This window comes from Haliotis cracherodii, unplaced genomic scaffold, assembly GCF_022045235.1.
Source record: "Haliotis cracherodii isolate W230 unplaced genomic scaffold, xgHalCrac1.p SCAF_15, whole genome shotgun sequence".
Classification (NCBI taxonomy): domain Eukaryota; kingdom Metazoa; phylum Mollusca; class Gastropoda; order Lepetellida; family Haliotidae; genus Haliotis; species Haliotis cracherodii.
The window spans coordinates 7,166,263-7,182,837 of NW_027266270.1; the positions used below are offsets into that span (position 1 = coordinate 7,166,263).

At 41.7% G+C, this 16,575-nt stretch overlaps 1 protein-coding gene across 1 annotated transcript in view; it reads right to left on the minus strand.

Annotated features, from left to right (window-relative positions):
• LOC139462211 (formin-binding protein 4-like) overlaps positions 1–13,862 on the minus strand; it is a 30,267-nt gene extending 16,405 nt beyond the window's left edge. Inside the window, exons 1-10 of the mRNA XM_071243805.1 lie at positions 13,725–13,862; positions 11,162–11,251; positions 9,617–9,685; positions 8,916–9,011; positions 8,094–8,206; positions 7,390–7,720; positions 5,630–5,828; positions 4,209–4,758; positions 2,857–3,130; positions 1,144–1,280 (exon numbers count right to left, since the gene is read on the minus strand). Of these exons, the coding sequence (XP_071099906.1) occupies positions 1,144–1,280; positions 2,857–3,130; positions 4,209–4,758; positions 5,630–5,828; positions 7,390–7,720; positions 8,094–8,206; positions 8,916–9,011; positions 9,617–9,685; positions 11,162–11,237 (1,845 nt within the window). The 5' untranslated portion in view covers positions 11,238–11,251; positions 13,725–13,862. The remainder of the gene's footprint in view (positions 1–1,143; positions 1,281–2,856; positions 3,131–4,208; positions 4,759–5,629; positions 5,829–7,389; positions 7,721–8,093; positions 8,207–8,915; positions 9,012–9,616; positions 9,686–11,161; positions 11,252–13,724) is intronic.
• Between the last annotated feature and the right edge of the window lie 2,713 nt (positions 13,863–16,575).

Here is a 16,575-nt window from a genome sequence, read left to right on the forward strand (position 1 = left end):
GTCTGAGGATTCATGTGTGTCTGAGGATTCATGAGTGTGAGGATTTATGAGTGTCTGAGGATTCATGACTGCCTGCATGTGTCTGAGGATTCATGTGTCTGAGGATTCATGAGTGTCTGAGGATTCATGTGTGTCTGAGGATTCATGAGTGTCTGAGGATTCATGGGTGTCTGAAGATTCTTGAGTGTCCGCATGAGTCTGGGCTTGAATGTGAGGATTCATGAGTGTCTGCATGTGTCTGGGCATGATATGTGCTTTATATCATCTTTATTTTTACTCCCTTTGGTCCAGTCTGTTGGGTACTTTAATACCACTGAGCATGCTGAGTAGACAGTTTTTCAGTTTGAGTGCAAGTGTGTAACATGTTGCATAGACGCACAGCAGTGATACACATGTCTAAGCATGTGTCTGAGCACAATTGTCTGAGCATGTGCCTGAGCATGGGTGTCTGAGGATTCATGAGTGTCTGAGCATGGGTGTCTGAGGATTCATGAGTGTCTGAGGATTCATGGGTGTCTTCATGTGTCTGAGGATTCATGAGTGTCTGAGGATTCATGTGTGTCTGAGGATTCATGAGTGTCTGATGATTCATGAGTGTCTGGGGATTCATGAGTGTCTGAGGATTCATGAGTGTCTGAGGATTCATGAGCCTCTGGGGATTCATGAGTGTGAGGATTCATGAGTGTTTGGGGATTCATGAGTGCCTGCATGTGTCTGAGGATTCATGTGTGTCTGAGGATTCATGAGTGTCTGAGGATTCATGAGTGTCTGGGGTTTTCATGAGTGTCTGAGGATTCATGAGTGTCTGAGGATTCTTGAGTGTCTGAGCATTCATGCGTCTGAGGATTCATGTGTGTCTGAGGATTCATGAGTGTCTGAGGATTCATGTCTGAGGATTCATGTGTGTCTGAGGATTCATGAGTGTCTGAGGATTTATGAGTGTCTGAGGATTCATGAGTGCCTGCATGTGTCTGAGGATTCATGAGTGTCTGAGGATTCATGGGTGTCTGAAGCTTCTTGAGTGTCCGCATGAGTCTGGGCTTGAATGTGAGGATTCATGAGTGTCTGCTTGTGTCTGGGCATGATATGTGCTTTATATCGTCTGTCAACTCTATCCCCGCTGTACAGTGGTGTCTGGCATACCTTGACCTTGACGATGTGCGGCACGGGGACCTCCTTTGGCTGCTCCTCCTCCGTGGGCTCCTCCGACTCCTGCTTCACTGGCTCTGCCGGGGGTGGGGGGGTCTTCATGCTGGCATCCTCCTCCTCACTGTCTTCATCTGGCAACACCAACACCATCGTTGTACACACACTTACTGCAGATCAATTGATAGACTAACATTCCCGGAAGTAAAGTTATGTAAAATGTTAAAAGAAAATAGCTCAATACGGAAACCTAAGTACTGGCGACTAGAGCTGAGAAGGGGATGAGTACTGGCTACTAGAGCTGGTAAGGGGATGAGTGATGGCTGCTACAGCTGGGAAGGGGATGAGTACTGGCTACTAGAGCTGAGAAGGGGATGAGTATAGGATGCTAGAGCTGGGAAGGGGATGAGTATAGGCTGCTAGAGCTGAGAAGGGGATGAGTATAGGATGCTAGAGCTGGGAAGGGGATGAGTACTGGCTACTAGAGCTGAGAAGGGGATGAGTATAGGCTGCTAGAGCTGAGAAGGGGATGAGTATAGGCTGCTAGAGCTGAGAAGGGGATGAGTACTGGCTACTAGAGCTGGTAAGGGGATGAGTATAGGCTGCTAGAGCTTAGAAGGGGATGAGTATAGGCTGCTAGAGCTGGGAAGGGGATGAGTACTGGCTACTAGAGCTGAGAAGAGGATGAGTACTGGCTGCTAGAGCTGAGAAGGGGATGAGTACTGGCTGCTAGACCTAAGAAGGGGATGAGTGTAGGTGGCTAGAGCTGAGAAGGGGATGAGTGTAGGTGGCTAGAGCTGAGAAGGGGATGAGTATAGGCTGCTAGAGCTGAGAAGGGGATGAGTACTGGCTGCTAGAGCTGAGAAGGGGATGAGTATAGGCTGCTAGAGCTGAGAAGGGGATGAGTATAGGCTGCTAGAGCTGAGAAGGGGATGAGTACTGGCTGCTAGAGCTGAGAAGGGGATGAGTACTGGCTGCTAGAGCTGGGAAGGGGATGAGTACTGAGTACTGACTACTAGAGCTGGGAAGGGGATGAGTACTGGCTGCTAGAGCTGAGAAGGGGATGAGTACTGGCTGCTAGAGCTGAGAAGGGGATGAGTACTGGCTGCTAGAGCTGAGAAGGGGATGAGTGTAGGTGGCTAGAGCTGAGAAGGGGATGAGTACTGGCTGCTAGAGCTGAGAAGGGGATGAGTACTGGCTGCTAGAACTGAGAAAGGGATGAGTACTGGCTGCTAGAGCTGAGAAGGGGATGAGTGTAGGTGGCTAGAGCTGAGAAGGGGATGAGTGTAGGTGGCTAGAGCTGAGAAGGTGATGAGTACTGGCTGCTAGAACTGAGAAGGGGATGACAATGGAATGGCGGTGACTGTTTTATTAAATATCTGCTCTGGGATCCAATAGAGATCTATGGTAACAACAAGTACCATCTAGTAATGTCCTTTGGTATGACGCGGCTGGGTATTTAACCCTGGACCTTCCACCCTCTCGGTGGACGCTCTGCCACTAGACCACAGACGCGGTCCACTGATATTATGAACAATGTCCTACATTAAAGGAGTGCATTCAACCAAGTCACCGAGTCTGACCACCCCAGGCTGCTGGGTATCTAACTGGAATCCCCACAAGGCTGATCAATGATTGAGATGTGACTGCTCTGGTGTGAACATTATCGTTGAGAGCGATAACCAGCACCATATAACTGCAAATACTGACCATATGCTGCCACAAGCCTTGCCTTCTTAGGCTGGCTCTCTGCTGGAAACGTCTTCTCTTCTGGTTCTCCGGAATTATGGCGCGAAGACCGTTTCTGTTTGGACTCGGATTTGTGTCTTGTCTCTGACTTGTCGTGCTTGTGTCGAGATTCCGACTTGTGGGAGTCCGACCGATGCTTGTCTCTCTTCCTGTCTTTATCTCTCCTGTCGTGTTTCTTGGATTTGGAGTGTTTGCTGTCTTTGGTTTCAAGTCTGTTGAGTTTCTTCAGTTCAGCCTGAAACAGATATATAGGATGTTGCTGAAAAGTTTACCTATTTCTACACGCCGGGACATTTTGACATTTGAAACCTTCGGCTACTTTTAGTGTTAGACATTGCAAGTGGCTTGTGTTCATGGGTTTCTCTATACTGTATTTAACAGGGCTCCAGATAATTATTGGTGCTATTGTGTATTTACTCACAAGTTTTTTTTTCACACGGGTATTGGTATTTCTTAAATAATTCTGCTTAAAATGTTGTTTTAGGTTTTGGTTTGTTTTTGTTTTTTTGAATGCTGCACTCAGCAATATTCCAGCTATATGACAACGGTCTGTAAATAATCGGAGTCTGGACCAGAAAATCCAGTGATTGACATCATGAGCATTGATCAACGAAATAAGGATACAATGACGTGCATCAACCAATGACATATCTGTTTGTGTGCAAGACATAAGCCCTCCGGAAACGAGCACTATCGCTATTTTCAGCCTAAGTCAAAGTCGTTGCTACAGAAACTCGAAAAATAATTTTTTAAAAAGCCCAAACTATCAAAAGGCACCAGTTTACCACTAGACCTATCTATGTGCCAAATTTGGTGAAGAAATATTCTATGGTTTTCCAACAAGCATAGTCGCCTTTAATGCCTTTTTGGCAATGTGTGATGTGTGATTCCTGTAAATGAAGATCTGAGAATATAGACTGGAATGCAAAGAGTTGATACATTTAGTATTTATGCAGAGAGTTGTCATGCTATTGAGTATTTAAATGCCAGCAACTCAAAATTGATCAGGTAATGGTGATATACTTTACTTATTTTATGCAAATACGCAGCTTATTTCGAGAAATATTCAATGGTTTTCAAGATCTGCTCCGGAAAGGAACACTACCACCATTTTCAATCTTAATCAAAGTCGTTGCTACGGAAACTTGAAAGATAAATTTTTCACAAATACCGACGGACAGCACATATTTCTATATCCCCTTCCACTTCGTGGCAGATAAAAAAATAGCGGCTACACTGAAAAAATGACTGTATTCAAAGGTGATGGAGGAATGTGAAGCTCTGCTGATGCAGTCTGAGGTTCTGCTACTCACTGTCTTGCGCTCCAGAGCCAGCTCCAGAGCTGCATCAATGTCATCGATGTCGAAGTCCTCTTCCTCCCCCTCCTTACCACCTTCCTTCTTCACTCCATTCTTTGGCAAGCTGACTCCATTTCCATGGTTACTGTCCTTGTCTTCACTCTTCTTTCCCTCTTTCTTCAAAACACTACTGCCACCAGTCTGATCCTTGCCACCCAAAAGTTCAGACACAAACATGTCCACCTCCAGAATATTGGGGTTCTGCTTTGAGGCAACCTCTTCCTCTGGTTTTTGAGGTTTGGTACTTGCAACGTCCATACTCTCTGGAAGAACAGGCCCATATGTCTTTTTGGACTTTTTGAGTTTGGATTTAAGCTTTTCAGAATCCTCTGGTTGTGGAGAGTCTACTCTAGCAGGTGGAAGCTGTGGTCCCACAATCTGGCTTGGGCTGGAAGATTTGGAATCCTGTTCTGTAAGGGGAGGTAACTGTGGAGCAATGGCCACAGGGTCACTCACTTCCTCCTTTTCTTGTTTTTTTCCATTTTGCTGGGACTGTTGATTTTCACTGAAAAGAAAGTATTATGCATTTATGTCTGCTCTGCAGGGTTTTACCTGATGCGTAATTCCTGAGTACTTGACGCAATAATTTACTGTTATACTCACAAAAGTCTTTGATACTAGGAATACATGGCAAAACTGACACAATATATTTGATATGGAAATCTAAATTTAGACTCACTGTTTACAATATTTTGGAAAGAAATACTACTTCGCTTAATATAACAAATCGCCAAACTGTCGGAAACAAGAGACATCAGGAGATGACATATCCCCATGGTCTCGTGCGATTCGGAAATGGAGTTTGGCTAGTTATACCCCCTTGGATACTTTGGATCAGTGAAGAAAACAAATAATGCAGTTCAGGATTTTTCAATATGCACAATCATCAAAAAGTACCAATTCATCACTAGAATGATCTGTATCATGTGTATAGAAAGTCTCGTCCTGAAATATTCACCGGTTTTGGAGTTTGCTCTGAAATGAGCACTACCCTCATTTTCAGTAAAGTCTACCTTGTCGTCATAAAAACATAAAAAGATATAAAAAATAAAAATCCCAAATCATCAAAAGGCACCAGTTCACCACTTGACTGATCTGTATAGCAAGTTTCATCTAGAAATATTCAATGGTTCTGGATTCCAGGTTCTGCTCAAGAAACAAGCACTACCATCAGTGAAGTCCACCTTGTGGTCACAAGAAGAACTGACCACTTTGGTAAACCCATGAGCACAGGAATGGCGCTGACAAGGCGAACCATCGATCTCAGGTTTCTAGCAAGCCTAAGCTGGGGCCCAGGGTATTTGAATCTAAGGTCCCCCTAACTTTTTAACTTCATCAAGCAGATAACAAATACAAAGAGCACTCATAAATCTTACCTGGCAGTCTTCTTGGCCTCGAGTCTCTTGCGGACATCCTCGGGTATGCGTGCCAGTTTGTCCTCGTATTCCTTCATCAACAGGAGATACTGTGTATAGTCCATGGGGATCGTCCATGTCACCTCGTTCGTCACGTAGTTCCAGTAGTAGATGTACTTGGTGTTCTCGTCCTGACACTGCTGCCACACAGACATCGGGGCTGGCAACACAATACTCTGTATCAATACTACCCGTGAAGATCCAGGTTAGAATAGGTCTTCAGCAACGCATTCTTGTCGTAAAAGTTGACTATGCGTGGATTGATGCTCATGATGTTAATCACTGGATTGTCTGGACCAGACTTGATATTAACAGACCACTGTCATACAGCTGGAATATTGCTGAGTGCAGTGTTAAAAAAAAGAAAAAAGAAACCTATTTCAGAAATTAACTGAGACCAATTCTGTAAATCTCTAAAAAAACGTAGACACGCTTTTGTTTGTTGTATGATGACACACTCCGCAAGATAGCAACTGATGGCAGACAGTACATGATTTAGTCTGAACCAGACAATCCAGTGATTGATACTATGAGCAACAATCTATGCTCTTAATTATGTTGACATAATAAGTCTAGCTTATTTCAGAGGTTTTCTGAAGCGTTTTTTCTCATTTTTGAATATCTTTGATTGAAGCTGAATACTAAGGTGGTGTAGATAGATACAGTACAAGTTAGACTTTAAAAAAACAGTAATTGACTTGCCCACAGTTACCTTTTTACAGCATTAGAAACTAACAATTGTAGTCCACTAGTCCTCAGAATTGATAAAATATAGAAAAACCCTTATAAATGGCAAATTAATAGTAGTCCTTACAATGCCTTAACTATTGGGCAGTTTGGCAAGGGCTACAGCACTAGGGCCAATTTCTAACTTTGTTTTACTAACACTAAAATGAAAGATTCAACAAATTTAGCCTCATGTATTTGTAAGAAAGAGAAAAGCCTAGTTTATTAATAGTGAGTGTGTGAGTGAGTATGGTTTTACGCTGCTTTTAGCAATATTCCAGCAATATATCGGCAGGGGACAAAAGAAATGGGCTTCACACGTTGTACCATGTCAGAAATTGAAACCGGGTCTTCGGCGTGACGAGTGAACGCTTTAACTAGGCTACCCGACTGCCCTACTTTAATAATAATCATACTGATAAGACACAGATATTAATAACTTTAAAATCTGAGCCAAGAAGGGCCCTATTCCCAGTCATCCTGTAACATGGTACTGAATGGTGAAGACAAGAAGGGCCCTATTCCCGATCATCCTGTAACATGGTACTGAACGGTGAAGACAAGAAGGGTCCTATTCCCGGTCATCCTCTAACATGGTACTGAATGGTGAAGACAAGAAGGGCCCTATTCCCAGTCATCCTGTAACATGGTACTGAATGGTGAAGACAAGAAGGGTCCTATAACCAGTCATCCTGTAACATGGTACTGAACGGTGAAGACAAGAAGGGCCCTATTCCCGGTCATCCTGTAACATGGTACTGAACGGTGAAGACAAGAAGGGCCTAATTCCCGGTCATCCTGTAACATGGTACTGAATGGTGAAGACAAGAAGGGCCCTATTCCCGGTCATCCTGTAACATGGTACTGAACGGTGAAGACAAGAAGGGCCCTATTCCAGGTCATCCTGTAACATGGTACTGAACGGTGACGACAAGAAGGGCCCTATTCCCCGTCATCCTGTAACATGGTACTGAACAGTGAAGACAACCTCGTACCTTCAGGCAGCTCAAACTCTTCGTCCTTTACATCCGCCATCACCTTGCTCTCTGCCGTCAGTCCCAGCACCTCCACACCACCCTTGGTGAACTTGGACATGTAGGACTTCTTGTCCCCAAGCTGCTCCGAGTCTCCCTTCACAAACATGGAATAGCTGCTTGTCTTCTTGGTTGGCTTGGGTTCGACCTTGGCTTCCTCAGCCTGGAGCCTCTGAACAGCCTTCTCTGCCATCACCTCGGCGGTCTGGTCCCGGGGGATGAAGGCTCCGGGAGGTAGCGGGATGTCGTTATGGTCCACGGCTGGGTTGTCACTTGATATGGCATTGATTTCCTGAAATAGTGAGTGAGTGAGTATGGTTTTACGCCGCTTGTAGCAATATTAAGGCGGGGGACACCAGAAATGGGCTTCACACAATGTACCCATGTCGGGAATCGAACCCGGGTCTTCAGCGTTTCAAGCGAACGCTTTAACCACTAGGCTACCTGACCGCCCCTTTCCTGAAATAACACGAAAAGATGTTACCATTATACAGCAGGGATAGACATGTCATAGTTTTCAAGTTTTCAGAAGTGACATCACCATCTCAAAATCTCTTATCACTGAGAACTTCACTTGATCATGAGTGCATAATTTGATTGGATGTCTATTGTAAGCGACATGTTAATTGGATTAGACTCCTTTCTGCAATATAGTTTCTACTTACTGCTAAGAAGTTGGCAACCTCGCAGTCCATGGCCTGGCCTTCTCCAGGATTCTTTGATTGGGGGGTTGTTTCCATAGCAACCGGAACTGGGGGCAATGTCGGTGGTGGCTCACCTGAAAACATGCAGTTCACATTATACATCAATGGAGGCTACAATAAAAATGAAAACTTTAATTATTACTTAGCATCCTACACATTTCAAATAATAAAGTGGGGTTAGCAATGATCAAGATTTTGTGTGTGTGTGTGTGTGTGTGTGTGTGTGTGTGTGTGTGTGTGTGTGTGTGTGTGTGTGTGTGAGAGAGAGAGTGAGTGTGGTGTTAATTGTGTCGTGTGTGTGCTTGTGTGAGTTGCATATTGTGTGTTGTGTGTATGTTGTGTGTGTGTGGTGTATGTTGTTGTTGTGTGCGTTGTGTTTTGTGTGTGTGTGGTGTATGTTGTTGTTGTGTGCGTTGTGTTTTGTGTGTGTGTGTTTTTTTTGTGTGTGTGTGTGTGTGTGTGTGTGCATGTGCGAGCGTTGTGTGCATTGTGTGTGTGTGTGTGTGTGTGTGTGTGTGTGTGGTATGTGTCGTGTGTGTGCTTGGGTGAGTTGCATATTGTGTGTGCATGTGTTGTGTGTCGTGTGTATCGTGTATGTCGTGTGTTGTGTGCGTAGTGTGTGTTGTGTGCATTGTGTTTTGTGTGTGTTATCTTGACTGCCATCTTTTGGTATGATGCTGTCTTGGGATCGAAAAGCCAACCTTCAGCTACCCACTTGATCATGGAGGCGGACTATTGATGAGAGACAATATGGACAGCATAACACTGTGTGATCCCACTTACATGACTGAGCTGGCTGCTGGGTAGGTTCATCTTCAGGTTCCGATTCGGAATCTGAGTCATCATAAGCACCGACCAATCTGGAGAGACCTGCCTTCTCTGAAAGTCAAAAAGAAGACAAAGTCATCAATATTGCCTGCCCTGTTAAATATGTTTTGAAAATCACAAAATAAGTATATACGAGTGTTGATTCATAAGTCTTAAACCTCAAGAGTAGAAGTAATCGTATAATAGTGAAATATTTTGTTGTGGACATTACATGATGACCTAGAGGTATAGCCACAAAAACTTGAGTCAGTGAAGCAAACTGTTTCACTGTGACAAGTCAGTGCTAAAGCAGGGTCTGTGAACTATGAAAAATGGACAAACTTTTGAGGGACGTGAAACGACTGCCTTCCAATGTTACTTAATTTGGAGTCCTCCCTGGGTGCCATTTCATGAAAGACCCTTAGCGCAACAACCAACCTCCAAAATATTCACAAAGACCCCATCGTAAACAACATCCTAACCTGTGATAGGTTAGGGACAGTTGAGTTGTAATCTTATCTTAAGACGGGTTTACGATCAGCTTAAGATGTCGATGTGAAACGGTCATAAAAATATGTCTCTATGTCATCCTAGACTGGGTAGTAGCGGATAGGAGGTCGTAGCACTAGGAGGATTTTGTGAAACGGCACCCTGGACAGGAATATCAGCAACTGTACCTTGGCTGGACTTCTCTTTCCGATCAGTGATGACTGCATCCTCTGACAGGGACTGGTACCCATAGCGAGCTAGGAAACAAACATGTTTTGTGTTTACTATGCTAACACTAACAGTTCATTTGGGGCTCATGATTCACAGATGCATAAATGCACCGCGATTGAAACCTGATGACACTGTAAACAATTCAACTTAAGGAACTTGATTTATCTTGCACCAGGTGCATGTTGACACGAAAACATAGTTGCACCTGGTCCAAAACGCTTATCAAAGTTGAAAGAAAGATGCATAATATAGTCTAAATAAATGCTCATATCTTTGTTGACGGTCATAATCTTGCATAAATTAATCATACAGTAAAATGTAATAGGAACATGTTCACATAATCTTGTAGTGCCCACAGTTTTATGACATCAATCCCAAGAAAGCATGACATGTTACACAGAACACAGAGATTAGTGGTGTACTATGGTTAGAGGTATTGTGTGTGGACACGGCTTGATAAGGCCAAGGGTCAGTCGGACACAAATTTGGTGCATAGAGACATAAATATTAGGTTGCATTTTTCAATAAAAGATTGCACTGGTGTATGTTTTATATGGCTAAATCAAACCCTATGTGTAGATGCACCAAGATAGCAATCTGATGACACTGTACACCATTCACTGATGTATAGATGCAACACGATTGTAACCTGACAGTCCTGTACACCATTCACTGATGTATAGACGCAACACGATTGTAACCTGACAGTCCTGTACACCATTCACCGATGTATAGACGCAACACGATTGTAACCTGACAGTCCTGAACATGATTCACTGATGTATAGACGCAACACGATTGTAACCTGACAGTCTTGTACACCATTCACCGATGTATAGATACAACACGATTGTAACCTGACAGTCCTGTACACCATTTACCGATGTATAGATACAACACGATTGTAACCTGACAGTCCTGTACACCATTCACCGATGTATAGACGCACCACGATTGTAACCTGACAGTCCTGTACACCATTCACTGATGTATAGACGCAACACGATTGTAACCTGACAGTCCTGTGCACCATTCACCATGTATATTCAATCAAAACGGTGTAAATTTAGTGACCCGAGAATCACAATATGCATTGACAAGTGACGTATGCAAATCGTGACAACCTACAATCTTAATGACTTCAAGAATCTTTAAGTGTGCTTCAACTAAGCAAATATATCATAAACATGATAAATATATGCCCAATAATATCCATGCATTAAACATGTCAAACAAGCATGATGGTACACCTGAATTTTCATACTTTTAGGCAAGGTAGGACTTCCCCAAATATCAACAAATATATTATCATTTTAACAATGTCTTATGCTTATCACTATTGCAATACTATAGAATATTGAAACAACCACACACATTTGAATACTTCTTTGACAAACTAATTACGTAAATCGGATGTTTAAACTTGGTTGTCTGGCAGTTGATTTTGATGCACATTTGAATAGAATTGGGTATTGGCACATCATTTTACTTTGTATATCTACCTAAGTAGCTGGAGTTTGAGCTGGAGTTGCCCAACTGAAGTCTCCGTCCACGGCCTCGACCGAAGCTGGGGTTCATGTTTTCCTCATACACTGAAAGGAGAAATAAGACATGCACTCAAAGCACTGGGAAACATTTAAGGGACTGAGCTCTGTTTCAGACTCTAAGGAGTCTGGTTCCTATTTCTTGTCTAGGTCTACTGCCTTGTGAAACTGTCAGATTTTTCAATGTGTTAGGGGTAATAATTAACTTGTTTAATGCCACACTCAGCAATATTCCACCTATAGGACGGCAAACCTGACCACTCAATCCATTTAGCCGTTTCTTACGACAAGCATATGTTGCTGGGGAACTATATTCTTACCCGGCATCCCCACCGCTCAGTACAGCATTAGAAATTGTCTTTATTGTTTAGGAAACATTTGGTTGCAGTTCCAGTTTCAGTTCAGCATTCTTAAAGTTATTTTATATTTGAAGCTTCACTTTTTTATGGAACCCACCAGTATTAAAAGTTATAGCCCTCATTTGTTTCCTCAAAAAGGGGACATAAACCTACTCTTGTTCTTCTTGTCTATATCACTGTTTTCAATTAGTACAATTGGGAATTTAGTTTGGAGTGGTTAGGAAATCTTAATACCCAATATTATAAAATTACTATTCAACCTACATGATGTACCTAAAATAAATGTATTATATACATCGGAACTACTATTCTATGTAACTATTACATTATCAAATGGTTAAAATTCAACGTAAAACTTACAGGGTTAACTCCTAATGAGGCACTCCACATAATTTTGTTACCACATGCTGAATGTGTATTCGTCTTGTGCGATCCGTGTTGACACTTCATTTATACCCGTGCAAAATAATACCGGGCATGTCATTTCCGGTTCGTCTTATTCTTTTAATTAATCATAGCCGCTATTATTTACACATAATTTTTTTTAATTTTGCGTGCAATGTTCCTGTTTTATTACAGTTGTACGTCTAATTAATATCAATGCAAAATGTAAGGATAATTCCGCCTGCAATAACAAGTTGAGTCGATGTGAATGATCGATCAGCACAAACGTCAGCCTTTACAGACGAGTCGGGAGTGGACGTGGGATGGATGCTCTGCGTTGGATCCTACTGACATATATCTGGATACTGGGCTATGCTGATTTTGTGATAATTATGTTAAGTATTGCTATCACTGGTTATTCAGATTGTTTATTTGTCGGATAAGTGCGCATTAAAGAAGGATTGCAGCTTTCATTTCAAGCAATTTTGCAGTTCGCGAAGCCCGCTCATGGCCACCCGGGAATCCCGTGAAGTCATTAGGCTACCTACTATGCTGGAGTCCAGTAGACTGGGGATCTCAGACTGTTGACATGTGGCACGATTGATTTCATTTCCAAAAATTGTACTTGAATCATATCACTGCACATACTTAGAAGGCTTAATTTATTTTACCTGTGGCACGTTTAGTGTTGATCAACAATTTATAACATTATCATGATTATCATCTGTTATTATTCTATCCACATGATCCAAACTACACACACTTCAGTCAAATATTCAAAACAGGTGCATATGTATACCTGATATACATGAACTCCATTAATTGTATTTACCACATGAAGTCACTAAATAAAATGATGGACAGTGAGACAGCACGGTTAGTGAGATCCTAGATCGCCCTGGCAATATTCAAGCAATGTGACTGCTCAGGGCATAATAAATAGGCTTCACTTATTGTATCCATGGGGAGAATAAAACACATGGTAAAAGCTTCAACCACTAGGCTTCCCCACCACTTATGTATCGTTGTATTTCACACTGGGAACTTCTGATTTCCAAGGTTTCTCACCAGGTTCACCTCACCCCCGACATCAGAAAGCTGTATCCAACTACACTAAACTACGGTTATAACGAACTCGCTTATAACGAACTGACCGATATAACAAACTTATTTTTTAGTCCTGGACATTTGTTGTACATATGCTATATATATGCTTATAACTAGGGTTATAACAAACTAAAATTAGTGGTCCCTTTGAGTTCTTTAAAACCGTAGTTTACTGTAGAACGTCTCCAAAGCAGGAAAGGGAAAATCCCTCAAATGTGCTGAACACGCTTAACTTTTTCAAAGAAGTTTTGCCCATTCAAGATGACATTCAACTTTCGTTGCAGCACAGATTATTTGACGCGCTAATGCTGATTTACGGTCATGACGCTCTTCTATTTGGGAGATGTTATCCTAGATGGCCAGTGGTATGGGAGTGAAATGAACCTGCTTATATGACATGTGTTAGACCTTATCAAAGGCTTATGACCTAACTTAACACTGGAATAGTCATTCAACTTTAACAACAGCTACCATTCTACTATTGTTTGCCTTGATATCATTTTCAAATTATTGAAAATACTCATCTCACATCTGTGAATCATCCCGACATATCCGTTAAAACAGTCTAAACTTATCAACACAATTTGCCCGTGCACGAAAACTGAGGCTTTATTTACACTTCCATGTTTGTAGGATGTATTCGCAAACATTTGCAGACACACTGAACTTACCTGTATAAAGCAATGTCACATACACTTGACGGAATGCCTTCACGAATAAAACTCGTTGTCTTGCGTAGCATTGGCTACTAAGTTGTTTTTGTTTTCGGAATCACATTGTCAAATTACAGACGCCATTTTGGATCTTTAGACATCGTGTCGGAAAGTAACGCTATTGCTGATTGGCTGGTCGAACATCCAACGATTGACTACGACACATATTTCTGTACGGCTACTTCATCGTCAGAAGCTTTTCCTAAGATTTGGCTCCAAGGCTGTGCTTAATCAAGTTAATGATAACTATTAAGTCCATAGGTGTATAGTAATTCTATCCTTAATAGGCAAGTCTAGATAAGAGGGCTGTCTAAGGACACCAGTCTCTTAAAGGGACAACGTGTTCTTATTATTTAAATAGTCTAGAAATAGAGAATCGCACACATATCATATCTATCAACACAAGTGGATAAAAGTGGATACCGTAAACGGGATTGCCTAAAAGTCGGGCCGGGCCAAGACGGGCCAAAGTTGTAATGGCTAATTACTCCATAATCGGCGACCATACCTACATATTATTGATGCAACATACACAATCACCAACTAAGAACATAATTAAGTGATTCGGAGTAAATTGCTTGAAAACCAGAAAGTGGAGCTGTGTGTAAGCGTCGCTGATCTAGTTAACATGTAAAGGGGAAGTCGTTAAACGAAATAGTATTTGAAACGAATCAAATACTTCTAGCTATCGTGATACAAGTTTCCATCTGTCGGCATAGCGTTTACATTTATAGGACAGTACTATATCAAAGTAAATACCACTTAATAATGTCACTGTTCATGGTATTTAAAGCAGACACGTTGGTTAAAGTGGACCTCTTCTCCCCATACTCTCACAAGTGTTCGGTCCGACTTGGACCGGGCTGTCAAAATCAACTAAACTTCACAGAGGTATCATCAAATGTGTTTACCTCTATAGATTAGTATTATATCTACCTATATACTACTTTATAATGTCACAGAACGCGGTACTTAAAGAAATCAAGGTGGTCAAAGTGAAGCCCTTTTCCCTCTCCATTCTGAACATAGACTCTATCAGAAGTAACTTCTTTGATAGGCATTTAGAAGTTGGAGTATTAAGTAAGGATAAGAATTTATGGATGAACAACTTCTTTATTACAATTAAGAGCGACGTTTCGGTGTAGGTTCTAACACCGTTATCAAGCAAGTGATAACGGTGTTAGATAACGGTGTTTGATAACGGTGTTAGAACCTCACTGGGTTGGTTTCCCGATGTTTTCTTATTTTTCTGATATTTCTTGCATTTAGACGGTTCATAAGTTGAATAAAACATTCCTCCTCCGTTTTGGTTCGCGGTAACAATTTCACGTGCAGTGACTGCTTTTGCCAACATTAGTATATATGAACAGGCTTTACAATTGTCTCGTTATAACGCGCCCAATGTAAATTGGATTGTTTGTTCAAATTAAACCCTCCTATTTACATTTTCAGCCCAAACCTCGGAAGTGTGTTTTCTCCTATATATACATACCCACGGCGGTGTGGGAAGTGGGGTGTGGGTGTGGGTGTGGGTGTAGGTGTGTTTCTGGTCATAGACGTTTACCACACGTGATGATGTGCTGACAAACCTAGAAACATAACCAAATCGAATCTGGGATTCGAACTCACGATCTTGGGTTCTTGGCACTCCTAGAGTGAGTGAGTGAGATTTTACGCCGCTTTTAGCAATATTCCAGCACTATCACGGCGGGGGACACCAGAAATGGGATTCACACATTGTACCCATTTCGGGAATCGAACCCGGGTCTTCGGCGTGACGAGGTCACGCTTTAACCACTATGCTACCCGACCGCCCCGGCACTCCTAGAAGATACAACTCTGGGTAGTAACTATTGAATAACGTCCCTCTCAACCCGGTCTTGAAATCCATGATGAATCAAAACATGACACTATGCTAAGATTGTTAAAAAAAATAAATGAAGTTTGTTTTGAAGCATCATCGTCATCATTCCTCTTATTATTATTTATCATCCAAAATTGGCTCCCACGGGAGATATCGTAGCTATCGCTGCAATGAAATTACATCACAATGCTTTGCAGACCATTGTGACGTCACTGGTTATCATGATGTCACAATCAAATGACATCACTAATGGCTCTGCTACTGAAGGTGTTAGCAGTACTTTTTACACTTAAGGCACTGCTTGTTACTGTCTACAAACTGGAAAGGTTAGAAGAATGATGTTGGATGATAAATAAAATCTCACCCTCGTGTTTTTTTTATATCAAATATATCAACACGAGTTGATAAAAGTGGAAAAACTCATCGGCAAGCCTCGAGTTTTGCTACTTTTATAAACTCGTGTTGATATATTTGATATCAAAAGACCCGAGGGTGAGATACTCTATGTGGCTACAGATGGCATTATTACACATGTGTTTGTTATAGATTTGTATTAACACTCATGTATTATATGGACAATGAGTTGCCACATGTCTCTGCTATAATAGTCCCTGATACAGTAAACTACGGTTATAACGAACTCAAAGGGACCACTAACTTTTGTTTGTTATAACCGTAGTTCGTTATAAGCATATATACAGTATAACAACAGCAAATAGTCGGGACAAAAAAATCAGTTCGTTATATCCGTCAGTTCGTTATAAGCGTGTTCGTTATAAACGTACTTTACTGTATTTGCAATGTTATAATATCCCAGTTTAATAGTCCCTCTTAAAAAATACTCACTAAAACTACATGATAATGCTATCATAAGAAATTATTACAGTAATGAAACGAAGTTGTCAATCGTGTTAACAGGTTGTAGCAAAATGTCTCATCAAAATC